Below are 13,357 nucleotides of genomic sequence, written 5' to 3'. Positions count from 1 at the left end.
ATCGACGTGAAACGTGTGAGAATATGCGGGAAAGACCAAATTTATTTCTTAAGTAATCTGACTCGCAGTTACCCGTCCACATCAGTGAAGTCATATGTTTTAGCGATCTCTTCTGCGTGACGGAATCTCTCTGTGACTGAAATGTAAACAGTATTTCATGTTTATATCTTGTTCATGTATTTCAGATGTTCATCGTTAATGAGGGAAACGTATCATTAACGCCTACTCTAAACACTCCATGACACTTATTGAAACATGTTCCAATTTTAAACACTAATTTGTACCAATGCCCAAACGTGTTCCCTTCCTGTATTCCGTTGTACTATCACCGCTGAGGTGGGCATTCCCAGTGTGTCCTCCCATTGTCCGCTTGCAACTGCTTGACTACCTGCATACTGCACGGGTACTACGTTGACTTACTGGACTAACATGTCCATGGACCAACAGTTGACCTTACTTTCACTAAGTAACACCTACTTATAAGCTTCGCGTCAATCCCCGCCAGTGCAAACAGTGGTCCTACAATAGTCTCATACAGCTTGGCTCCTTTCTTCTGTCCCCCGATTGGGTTGACCAGAGTCAGCAGACATTTAGGGCGACCTGAGAGAATAAGAAATGTAGCCTGACATGTTTTAGAAAAAAACAACATTTTCAGTCAGCGGTTCAAGAGATACAATTTGTTTCTCTGAAAGTAGTAACCAAACATTTTCAGAACATGTCAAGAGTTTCCAACCTCCTAAGAACAAATTGAAGTCATTCCTTCTGTTGTCCCGCCTGTATTCACCATGTCCATTTTTATCAACTACACTGTCTAGCCATTCCTACTGTTGTCCCGCCCGTACTCACCATGTCCAGTTTTATCAGCTACACTGTCTAGCTATTCCGGCTGTTGTCCCGCCTGTACTCACCATGTCCAGTTTTATCAACTACACTGTCTAGCCATTCCGGCTGTTGTCCCGCATGTACTCACCATGTCCAGTTTTATCAACTACACTGTCTAGCCATTCCGTCTGTTGTCCCGCCCGTACTCACCATGTCCAGTTTTATCAGACACACTGTCTAACCATTCCTTCTGATGCCCCGCCTGTACTCACCATGTCCAGTTTTATCAGCTACACAAACTATCCATTCCTTCTGTTGTCCCGCATGTCCTATAAACGTAACGTGTTTGTGTCTGAGGATGTTGTTCTTCTTATGTTCGATGTAGTGCAGGGTGAATCTGTCCTCCTGTGGCGCCACCCCTACCCTCGCCTTCACGCCCGGCCCCCGGGACACCCCGCCCAGGTAGGCAGTGATCACGTCATCCCATTCGACACGACAGTCTAAAAGAAAATATTAACAACTATAAAACTTCATTTGAGAAAAGTTTTAACGCATTTCACTGTCTTTGGAATGATTCACTTGTCTTTGTTAGTATCCTGGCATGTCATGAGACCCGTGAAGATCCGGAATAGAATAGGTCTTCAGCAACCCTTTCATATCGTAAAAGGCGACAATGTTTGTCGTAAGAGGCGACTAACGGGATCGGGTGGTTAGGTTCGCTGACTTGGTTGATGCATGTCATCGATTTCAATGGCGTGGATCGATGCTCATGATGTTAATCACTGTATTGTCTGATCCAAGCTCGATCATTTACAGACCGCCGCCATATTGCTGAAATATTGCTGAGTGCGGCGTTAAACAACATACAAACAAACAAATCATGTCTGTAATAGACCGATCCAGCCTGTTAATCAAAACTGGCGCATACATCAGTTTGAGCCAATCAGAAGACCGGGTGCGTTTTGCGGATTTGTCAGACTTACTTCCGGGGTCAAACGATGCCTGTGAACAAGTTCTTCCGGTTTGTGCTATTCTCACTCGCGATATACATTACATATAGCTGGGATTAGATTCTACCTTTACTCAACCCCATACAGTCGGGGGAAATGTTTGAGGCGGATGAAAGCGTGTTGTAAGTCTCACGATCAGTTGAATGTCAGTTTCTTCCACGAGACCTACTTCTGCTCAAAGTTGAGAATTTGCACGAATTTTCTCACTCTTGTACAAATGCATATTCAATACGAGTAAACATTTTGCACATGTTATAAACCAGGATAATGCGTGTAGCTACAAAATCATTTTTATTTGTTTTTCTGACATATTGCTGAAATGAGACACTCGAGACAGCCATGACATTCTGTAAACAAATATGACAGTCATCTGATTTCGGCCAGTACAGATCTTTTATATTATTTATATTAAAGTGCAATCTAGTGGTAAATTTTGTCTGCTCGGACCGCCTCCGTGGTCTTAGTGGTAGAACGTCCGCGTCATACCAAAAGACGTTAAAAGATACCTGTTGTTACCCTGCCTGGTGTTCGGCATTAAGTGGCTAATACAAGGACTGGCCACTGCAAACACGAAAACGTCGTTTTTTCCGTTTATGGTCATTGGACGGAAAAACGACTAAAAATTCATTAAAATTGATTAATTGGTGAGCGTCTAGAAAGTGTGCAGAAAAGGGTCGAGTTTTTCAAGCGTAAAATGGACGGAAAAACGATGCTTTTTGCTCCGCCTTGTACAACTGTTAACGGCCAATCAGATAGCTCTGGTCCCCCGACGCACGTGATTCCTAAGGCTTCCCTTCGGCAGCTTTAGGTTTCGTATTTCTGGCATGCCTTGCTCTAGTATCTGTCGCGCGCAGTGCAGCGAGATTTGCTGATAAGCCAGTTTTAGGATATGTAACATGTTAATGGAATTCAGGCACGCGCCAAGAAGTCAAACCAAACAATGTTATTGTGGTAACATATCCCTCGGCTTTGAACAGTTACCCCTATCGGATAATGGGTTGTGTTTCATTTGGTTATAATAATAACTATTTTTTTAATGTGAAGTTTACAAGATATACGGCTAGGACGGAGGTCGGTCACATGACGTTCTTCACGTGACTGTATTCTTGAAATGGCGTAAACACTGACTACTTCCACATTCCTGGGGAAAACCCTTGGAATTCCCTGGTACGAATTCATACAGAAGCGTGGTTGTATGACCGTTTAAGGATACCCTCTCTACAACCCATCCCAGAGAAAAAAACAACGAAAAAAACATTCAAACTATCGTAGTGACAATCTACAGCAATCTATGAATTTACCTTAGTATCTATTTGACACATCTTTACAATCACCTTTCAACGATCGGCCAACTGATCAGTGACGACAAAGGCTTGAAATAGCCAAAGGTTAACTAACAACTTCGGACATATATCCCGTCACCTTTATCGTGTCGGCCATTTTGACTCTCCATGTTCCTATCTATATGTATCAAAAGACAAATGAATTAGATATTACAGCACTGGTGAATAGGTTATATGCGCATATAAGCGTCTATCTACAATATCCTTTGCGCAAAATACATATTTGCATAGAAATCTCCTTTAAACAGATTTATAACATATTTTATCGATTCAGTTGACATATTCATTGATCAGAGGATTTTTTTTAAATTCAGAAACACTTATGCGTCTCTTTTTTGGAATAGTATATATGCCCAGATGTATACAAAAGTTTCATCTCGTGATCTTTATTCGTGCTTTTAGCTCTTTTTCTACATTAGATTATGGGGTGTTACATCACACCAGAAAGCCAGGTCCAAATTCAAGTCATAATTTCATGGTCCGTCTTGTATGTTGGAAACCAATATCGCAACATGGCTGAATATTGCTAAACGTGGTATTTACCCGATTACTCACATAAATATTCCATTTTCTTCGTGCACGTCCTACAATCATCTACGATCACTATCTATAAGGAAGTATATCTATATTCATCCAAATGTACATACATATATGTCCACATACATATGTATTAAGCAAGTCCCACATTCTTCCTTAAAAGATAAATGCTAAGCATTTCTTCTGTATGTATTTATATATGTAAAAATCGTTTTTATGTCAACGCTGATACAGTGAACGTACCTCAGATCTGATGCTAGAATAACATCTAATCTCTTAAATGAACATATTTTACAGTTGTTAAACAATAGTTATAAAATATAACAAAAAGGAGCCAAGAGACTTTCTTCATTTTGCCAGATTTTGGGCTGTATTGGACATATTTGTTTCGGGGTCTGTATGACGGGTTTAAAGGATTCGGGTCCTGGCTTGGTCTTTGTGTTGGACGTGTAGCTGGCATTTCCAGGTTTGACGTATCAATGACCAAAATGATGTCTGATGCAATTCTCTATTTTGACTTGTATCGTGTGTTTCCGTGCCTTTTCGGGTGAACAATTGGCTTGCCTTTGCATGTGTTTGTAGCGGGTGCCACTAATGGATCGGGATGAGCTCGCCTTTTTGCGAGCACCCAGTGTCATCATTTTAAAAGGTGAATAATGAAACAAGCATGTTCCTGGTGTGTATCGGTTCCAAATCTACAAATGTTGCAGTGCTCGGAGAGTGTGGTCGATATGGTATTTATATTGATTCTTACACCAGATGTTTAAGATACTGGTTTAAGCTTCTTAATATGTCTCAAGAGAGATTACCAAAACGGGTTTACGATATGTTAGTTAGGTTTGATGCCGTTGGTAGGAATACATGGGTTTCTGCTGTTAAGAATATGTTATATTCTCATGGCTTCGGACATGTGTGGGAATTTCAAGGTGCTGGTGATCCTGAATATTTTATAAGTGAGTTTATACTGAGGGTTAAGGACTGTCATGCACAAACATGGTATTCTGAATTGTCTGGATGCTCGAAATTAGAACTGTATTCATTATTTAAGACATCATTATCACTTGAACCGTATCTATTAAATGTATTATCAAAAGAAAAGCGACGTATGCTAACCCTTTTACGTATTGGAGAACTGGGAATTATACATAACACAGGAAGGAGGGATGGCATCGATAAGACACTCCGGTTTTGTCCATTGTGCAAGTTAAGGGCAGTTGAAAATGAAATTCATTTCATTCTTGTTTGCCCTATTTATGAAGATATTCGCTCAAAATATTTCCCATATTTAGACTTCATTACTGGTAATAAACGTAAAGACACACTGGTTAGAATGTTAAACTCTTCTGATGTAAACCGCCTTGAGAACTTAGCCAATTATGTTAAAAATGCTATCTGTCTTCGTTCTTCTTACCTGTAAATATTATTTCATGCAGCACTTGATGTGAAACTAATTTGTATATATATGTACGTGGGCCTGAGGCCTTATTACCGAATTAAACTGATTGATTGAATGTTCCTGGTGTTGTCGGAATCGTGCAGTTGGCGCTACTTTTGGCAAGGGTTTCTTGTGATGATGGAACGGCTTATGTCGTTTTTGTCAACTGATAAACATGTGATATAATGTCAGTGTAACTGTAATTAAGAAACAAACCGCGAGTGGGAGTTGTTTATTGTACGATAAACAACGACCACGACTCGTTTATTTCTTATATGAGATATCAACATTACGTACCACCGCGGCAAAGCCAGATAAATCATGTAACAATAGCAAACACAAATATAGTTGACTTCGACATAGAATAGTGTCATGATATATAATTATCCTTTGGTGTGCAATATTTCCGGTTGATAAATCTAACATATGCTTACTTTTAAGAATAGCGACTATACATTTTTATATTACTTTATCAGGTCTCTGTAACATTTGCAAAATAAAACAAAATTAATAATACAACTGAACCTAAATGTATATTGTAATATCCTTAAGTTGCTGAGTGCGGCATTAGACCATAAACAAAAAGTAATATCTTTAAGAATTATGTTAATAATGTCGATGCTAAAAAATAATCTCCACAATATCCATACCTCTTTCTCTATCTTTAATGTGAAACATAATAACTCTTTTTAATGATCTAAAGGAATAATAATGACAATAATATCAAAATAATATCATCATTATTTATGTTACTTATCCTCAACTGAAGTAGTCCTCAACACTATACGTTCAGAGAAGAAACCCATGAACATATTATCGATGTACCATACATTAATGGAAATTAGATGAACAGTTGATTGAACAAATGATATTATTCGGTCGAACATCTATCAGCCAATACTACATTATTAAATTGTGAGACTACAGTGATTTTTGCAAGGCTACTCTCACAAATGTCATGACGCATTTGAGGCCAGGGTTCTTCTATACTCGCATTAATGTGCTGACTTATTATTGCGTTAATTTTATGATTTACAGTATTCATGAAGAACATTTCACGTGGGATCAACAGAGGGAAATATGACTATCGACCATTTTTTTAAAATATTTAGCTAGCTCAAACGATCTATTGGTTTGATTTATTGTTATGGTATCCACAAAATAAGTAGGATCCGTTTTTTCCGTTTTTGTTGTTCTTTGTGTAACGCCGCACGTAGCAATATTCCAGTTATATGACGGTTGTCTGTAAATAATCGAGTCTGGAGCAGACAATCCAGTGATTGATATCACGACCACCGATCCACGCAATTGAGATACAATGACATGCAAGCAAGTCAGCGAGCCTGACCACCCGATCCCTTTAGTCGCCTCTTACGACAAGCATAGTCGCCTATAACGGCAAGCATGGGTTGCTGTAAATCTATTCTTAACCGGATCTTCAAAGGTCAAGTGGGATTCAACTGATATGTTAAGATGAAATACAACTGAATTATATGTGCTCTTTACATAACAAAGTTTGCCAAATTGTTGCAAAATGTTTGATCACAGCAAGGCTACGTATTCACAACTTATTGTGGTAGGCACAGTATAACTCATGAGTCTGGACTGAGGGAGGGCCGTATTCCTCCTTGTGGGTCACCTGCTTGGCAATATGGGACGGGAAAACTGCAGGGGGTGAGGGCAGTTAAGTTGATGGTACAGACAGATAACAGAGATCATTTTACAAATGTGAAACCTCATTCCACAAAGGAAGAGGCGGAAGCAGAAACTTGGTGAGATTTACAGAACAAAGGCAGTTATTTCTAGTTTCTTACTGACTCTCGAGGATACATTTAATAAAAATTCGCGTGTGCGACACGGCCACCAGTCACTAAATTTGGGTCACAATCTTTCTGTCTTCTTTCATTTGTCATCTGAAATACCATCCCTTCGTGCACTTCTGCTTCCTGCTCAAGTTACTAAACACATTCTGTTTACGTACACGTGCAAGATATATATTACGCCGAGGAGAATTTACGATTATACGTTGATACGTCTAACTGCTGGCCTGGTACGCAATGTCATGCTTCGTCTAGCCCAAACCGGTAACTGGTACCACTAGCAACGATACCATGAGTCAAGCACCCGTCCCTCGATTTCCATTTTGATTGATTGTTTGATTGATAGATTGATAGATTGATACATTGTGAGTGAGTGAGTGAGTGAGTGCCTGTTTCACTGGTATGTCCGGATCTGGGTACGGGTCACCGGCTTAGCGTCACCGATCTAGATATATCTATGCAGGAATAGGTCATCCATGCGGATAGCGTAATCTCGATTAATGTATTCAGGAACCTTTCGTAAACAACATTTATTTATAATGCTACCGAAGAATCGAACAACTTTAAGATTTGGCTTCTGTGGTGGAATCATTCTAATATTTCACATAACCGTTAACGTACTTCTTGAATGTTGTCACGCCATTCATTCAGACAGATCTCGAAGATATGTTAATATCTATGCGAGGACAGCGGATTAGATATCGCGAGGCCGGTTCTCAATCCGTAAAAGCCTGTGATATGCCATGATAAGCCCATTGCATATCCTGTACGAAGACTTTCTTTTGTACGTGTTGTCACAGAGCCACAGAGCCTGCAATAACAGATAATATTTATCACCACTGTAAAATGCAAGGATATCAGCATATCATCACCATCACCATCATCTTCATCATCATCATCATCAGCAGCAGCAGCATCGCCACCGGTATCGTTATCACACTCACAGGTATATACGGTACTCCACACAGAGATGAACGAAGGGCATCTATTTGATCAGGGGTTAGTAAAATATCTATAGCAGCTGTGTGTCAGTATATCCAGTTTCTGTCAGTGCAGAAAAATACCAAGTCGATCAGCTGTGAACACGGGTCTTCAGCATCGGACATCAGCTGTCCTTGACACGCACATTTCAGCCCATTTGAGGCTACTGAGAATGCCCCCTGCAGAGTTGGACGAACATTCTGTGGTAGCGTCCGTTGTGTGTGTGTGCGTGCGTGCGTGTGTGGGTGGGGGTGGGTGGGGGTGGGTGGGGGGTGGGTGGGTGAGAACGGGGGTATAGATGATGGATTTAACAACAGGTAAGGTCATCTTGAGCGGGACGGTTTTCGTAGGCAATAGATAGATTAGCAAATGAACTATGATTCTCTTCAGGTAGAAAAAGATCCACGATGTTCGACCTGGTAGAAGTGTGTAATCAAACCGCACAGCATTAGTCTTTGATTGACTGTGGCGTCAAAACAAACTCATTCATGTACTTGATCTGAATGTTCATCTTAATTGTTATGGATAGTCACGGAGCCGTGATTCAGAGAACAGGGTGTCATTAGATAAAAATGAAGTAATAATAGGATTACCAGAAAAAACGGGGTGTAACACCCAAGCCAATAACCTCCCCTCAGGAACACCAGAGTAAGTCAGTACAAGATTGAAAACTGCCCCATAAGTATGTATGACAGGCTAGTCGGGTTTTGCTACTTGTATATGTGAAAACAAAGTTATTAAATTTAATAGCAAAACTGATGAAAGTCACCAATAAACGTGTATAAGCGTTATATCGTCACTGCAAAAATAATGAGTGTTGTCTTTAGTATTAACATTCAAATACGTGATATCTGTATAAGCGATATTGTCTACGTTCCACCGGTGAGTAAGCGTTAGGCTTACTATCTCGTATTATAAATGTTGCAAGAAATTGTATAATTTTTGATGACATCACGATACAGTTTTTTAACGATGCATCAAGTCTGCACCAGCGCTTGATAACAGCCTTGTGTTTGGGTGTTTCAGTAGTTTAAATTGCTGTTCTTGATGTGGTTGAATAAACTTTGATACTATGAATAATATATGGTTATATGAGAGTATGACTTTAGAATGGTAACATGCGTTAATGTATATCTGATTATATATATATAATAGGATGACATAAATAGAACAATGAGTAGTACGTCCAGATTAGTGTATAGGCAACATTTAAAAGTAGATGAAAGAACACAATCGTCCGGAATACAATGTATAATTCTAGTGCACTTCCATGTGACTATATAGCATACAATAAGCTTTCGGGTCCCGTTTGGGTCGGTTCGGGTGGCAGCTTAGATATCCATAGAGTAGGTTCATCTCGAAATCTCCCATATAACTGGGGCTCCTCTTCAATTTAAATGGAGTTACTTGTTTCTTTCAAAACTATACAGTTTTAGAGACTAAACATTAGTCTGAATAGATATCACCAGTTTGGAATTTGAAACTAATCCGTTTACAGTAACAGAACACTGTTTAAGTGTCATGTACAAATGAGAAAGTGGAATCCCGTCAATTAGGCGGACGAACCTTAAAACTATTAATAAACATTAAAATAAGCAATATCGGGAAAATGTATATGCCTATACTATCTGGCAATCAACACCAAGATCACCTTCTACAAAAATAAGTTTTAAAAGCCGGTTGATATTCTTTTGCGTATTTTACGATTATATAATTTTCGAAAGTATAAATCCTTTTCCTATACTCATACGTTCCTGAGCATTGCGCTTTCCTAATTATTTTGACTAAAACTATTACCGTTATCATTGTATTTGTTAATGGGAAATACGTGCCGATGAAGTACGTGCCATAAATTAAAGCGAGATTGTACGATTCCGAACTCATCACGAGACTGTGTTTATGAATCACTGTCAAATAGTGGTGACATGTAGTGGAAACAATACGCGAAATCGCGCATGCACAGAACGGAAAATTTGGACAAGGCATTAAGCAATCCGAATGCGCAGCACGATTGATTTCAGTACTTCCGCTAAGCACTTCGAGTACAGCGTCAAGCTCGGGCCTATAATCTAACACACGAGAACTGACCAATGAACTCTGAGAAGTAGGAATACAATGCCAATCAAGAAAGGGAGGAGCTTGATGATATCGTTCTCTCCCAGTAAATTCCGATGTTAAAAAACGACGTTATTTGGACGGAAAAACGATGGTTTGAAAGCGTCCAAATAACGTCGTTTTTTCGTCCAATGACCATATACGGAAAAAAACGACGTTTTCGTGTTTGCAGTGATGGTTGGCTCAGAGTCAGCATGCTGTGTCTGAGTGGGGCATTCGTGTTAAGCTGAGGCATGCTAGCTCAGTGGACGCAACTATAAAGTCCAGACGAGTACAAGCAGCCACACATACACAAACGCAAGCGCACGCACCTGGACGCGACATTAAACCCCATTCCGCCTCATCTACTCCCTTAGAATTTGTTAATTTTGTAACAGATTTATAGATATGTTTTAGCTTCAAATTCCCAAAAATTCCAACAGGCCTAATATTGCAGATTACTAGATCAGTCATATTTCTTTAAAAAAACATGGACATATCGTCATTATCAATGGTTTTCGTTTTCGCAAAATCTTTCAGTTTAAGTCATTTAGGTTCTCCAACTGTTTGATTGGCATTTTAGGAGTTGATGATTACCTAAGAAACATACGACATTATGGATAACAAGTTCTAAACTAGAAGTTTCATGTTTCTTATATAAGTTCTCAATATTTCAGCATTTCTATGAAGAGGCAAGGCCCAAAAAATGAATTATTCCTGATCATATTCCTGAAAGTGTGAAAGGAAACACCCCCTTCAAGATTAGAAAGAGGCTAATTTGATATATTGAAATAAAAGTTTATTTCTTAGTTATGAGAAAATTATTTGTCTTGAATTGTTTACAACAAGAGTTATTCACTGTTATTGGGGGCTTATTGATATTCATATTAGTGAAATAACACTGAAAAAAACCCTTTATAAGTCATTTTAATTAATTATTATTTATTGGAAATAATAGCAAGACTCTCTTTAAGAACACATATTCCTTAAGTAAACACGGTACAGTAAATGATATACATTATAGTCTAATCAAGTAATTAATCATTATTCCACTTTTTGTTGAGTTATTTTCACAAACATGTATTTTTAAATATCTAATTAATTCCAGGTCTCAGCTACCCGAGAATTCCATTTAAGTACATTAAATTTCATTTGTAAATAATACTTGTCACCTCACATAACATAGTTTTTTCTCTGATTTGTAAAATGAAATAGGTATTATTTAGTGTTATTCCTGTTAGGTATGTGTTCTCTAATGCAATAAAACAGTTATTGCTTCTTAATCAGTAACAGTCATTATGTGAAAGCTATTGATAAAAGCTTTTAACTTCAGAGATATTCTTTGTACCTAATTTACATGTTTAGTAGTTAACAGTAAAAATCCTTTCAAATAAAAATAATTATTTAATTTTCATATCTGTTGCATTATATTTCAATGAAAATTAATTGATTGGACGTACAGCAGATTATTTTGCCATCACAGGTTTCCTGGAAGATGAATACATTTGTTTACCCATAACCATGGCAACCGCAGATGCTGACTTTATCTTGGATCCTCTCAATGTTTGCCACTTTTGTCACATTCCTTAATACTGGCAGTTCATTAATTCCAATATTCTGGAAGTGTGACCAAGGATTTGTATCTAGAATCCAAGCTAAGTGTCCAAAACAGGCTATTTGTTCAACATTGGGATATTTTAAGTTATAATTTCCTTAAATTCGGTGTTATTTCAGTATTGCATACAAATGTTATAACGTTTGAAGAGGTAAATTATATTGACTTTTGCTGCTGAGTTGGACTTATCAGCCTCTGGGCAGGTCGAGATACATCTATGGTGACATGGTGGACACATGTTCCAGATGCCCAAATATAATATTATAGCTTTTTATGATTAATTTATAATTTAAAAATACGAACAACGTAGCAGAGAGGAGAACTGATGTGTTGCTTTGTTTTTTATTAACTATTACTTTATTTATATTAATTACAAAACACTAACTCTATGCCTTTCAGATTGTTGGTTTAACTTAGTGCATGTGAGACAATAAAACGTACGTGTTGTTGTAACTGGTGACAATCTATTTATAGATATCCACATCATCTGTAACTTGCCCATGTGCTTGTATTAACGGTTTCCGTAAAATTACTATGTAAATGAAAATAGATAAATTTTAATTGCCCTACCCACGGATGAATGATTAATTATGACTAACTCGTGACCTACCTGACATGAGCGTCTCTAAGCAAAGCCCTTCTCACTCTCAGCAATGGTTACTTCCCCATTGATTGATGTACCGTTACATCAGACACATACCTCGGTCAGTTTCACTCACAAAAAACAATTCGACAACTAACATTTAACAAAAAACAAAATATGTATAACCCTCATCTTTTAAAAGCTTTACTATCGACCGGTACCAAATTATCCCAAGCCAAGTTTCGCCTTTTGATAGTTGAACACCTCAAACATGCTCCTTCCATATCAGTGGTATCGGCATTGGAAATAGACTGGACTTGACAGTTACTAAAGGCGTGGGATGAGGTGATTTCTGACCTTGAGTAATCAACAATCGGAAATCATCACCTGACCTCACCTGCCGACACCATCTGCATCTAAAGTCTCACAACAAACCTCAATCGTGTTTCGAACCAACTGAGGTATCTGAGTTCTTAGAGCATGAAATATCTGACATCACCTAACAATATCTCCTTATCGCAATATGGTCCACATAAGTATCATCGTTCCTTTTCTTTGACTGCCTAAAGTTTTGCCTCAGGTAACAACTAAAGCTTTCAATATAGTCTTTTTCACCTCCTCATGCAAGTGCAGTAAAGATATCTTGGGCTTTGCCTTTTGATACACTTTGCAATAACTTTGCCCAATTTTCTTTTGGCAAATGTGTTGTCACCTTTCTAAAATACAAGAACAAACTGTCAATTCTTTTTTCTTGAAGAGTAGTGACTAATCTAGCCTAAATGTTTTCCCATAGACTTCTATAGTAATGTTATATATTTTTTTTAAAAATAGCTTAGCATTCAACAGCTGTTTCCTGTACGTATGTGTACAGTTTGGCCTTAGAGCAGAAATAAAAACAAGTCTAGCCAGTTCCTTTTCCCGAGTAGAGGAAGCTAAACACACCACCCCCAGTACCGCACCAAATGTCACTTGCTTGAAAATATATGTTGTCGCTTGCACCATAAGTTGAAAAAGACAGCACTAAATATAATAAAACCATGGTCATTTGTTATTACGGGGTGGATGTACATTTCAAAAACGTAAAACATATTACACAAAACCATCCAATCAAAGCTGC

The 13,357-nt window shown here is 38.2% G+C and overlaps 1 protein-coding gene across 1 annotated transcript in view; it reads right to left on the bottom strand.

Moving 5' to 3' along the window:
• Window positions 1-13,357, bottom strand: part of LOC139478673 (ceramide kinase-like) — a 36,345-nt gene that overhangs the window by 10,442 nt on the left and 12,546 nt on the right. Inside the window, exons 2-4 of the mRNA XM_071261238.1 lie at window positions 1,095-1,322; window positions 478-600; window positions 73-136 (exon numbers count right to left, since the gene is read on the bottom strand). Coding sequence (XP_071117339.1) covers window positions 73-136; window positions 478-600; window positions 1,095-1,322 — 415 coding nt within the window. The remainder of the gene's footprint in view (window positions 1-72; window positions 137-477; window positions 601-1,094; window positions 1,323-13,357) is intronic.

The sequence above is a fragment of the Haliotis cracherodii genome, unplaced genomic scaffold (genome assembly GCF_022045235.1).
Source record: "Haliotis cracherodii isolate W230 unplaced genomic scaffold, xgHalCrac1.p SCAF_4, whole genome shotgun sequence".
In the NCBI taxonomy this organism is placed as follows: domain Eukaryota; kingdom Metazoa; phylum Mollusca; class Gastropoda; order Lepetellida; family Haliotidae; genus Haliotis; species Haliotis cracherodii.
The sequence above is the reverse complement of the archived record's forward strand: the minus strand, read 5'-3'. Positions and strand labels throughout refer to the sequence as shown.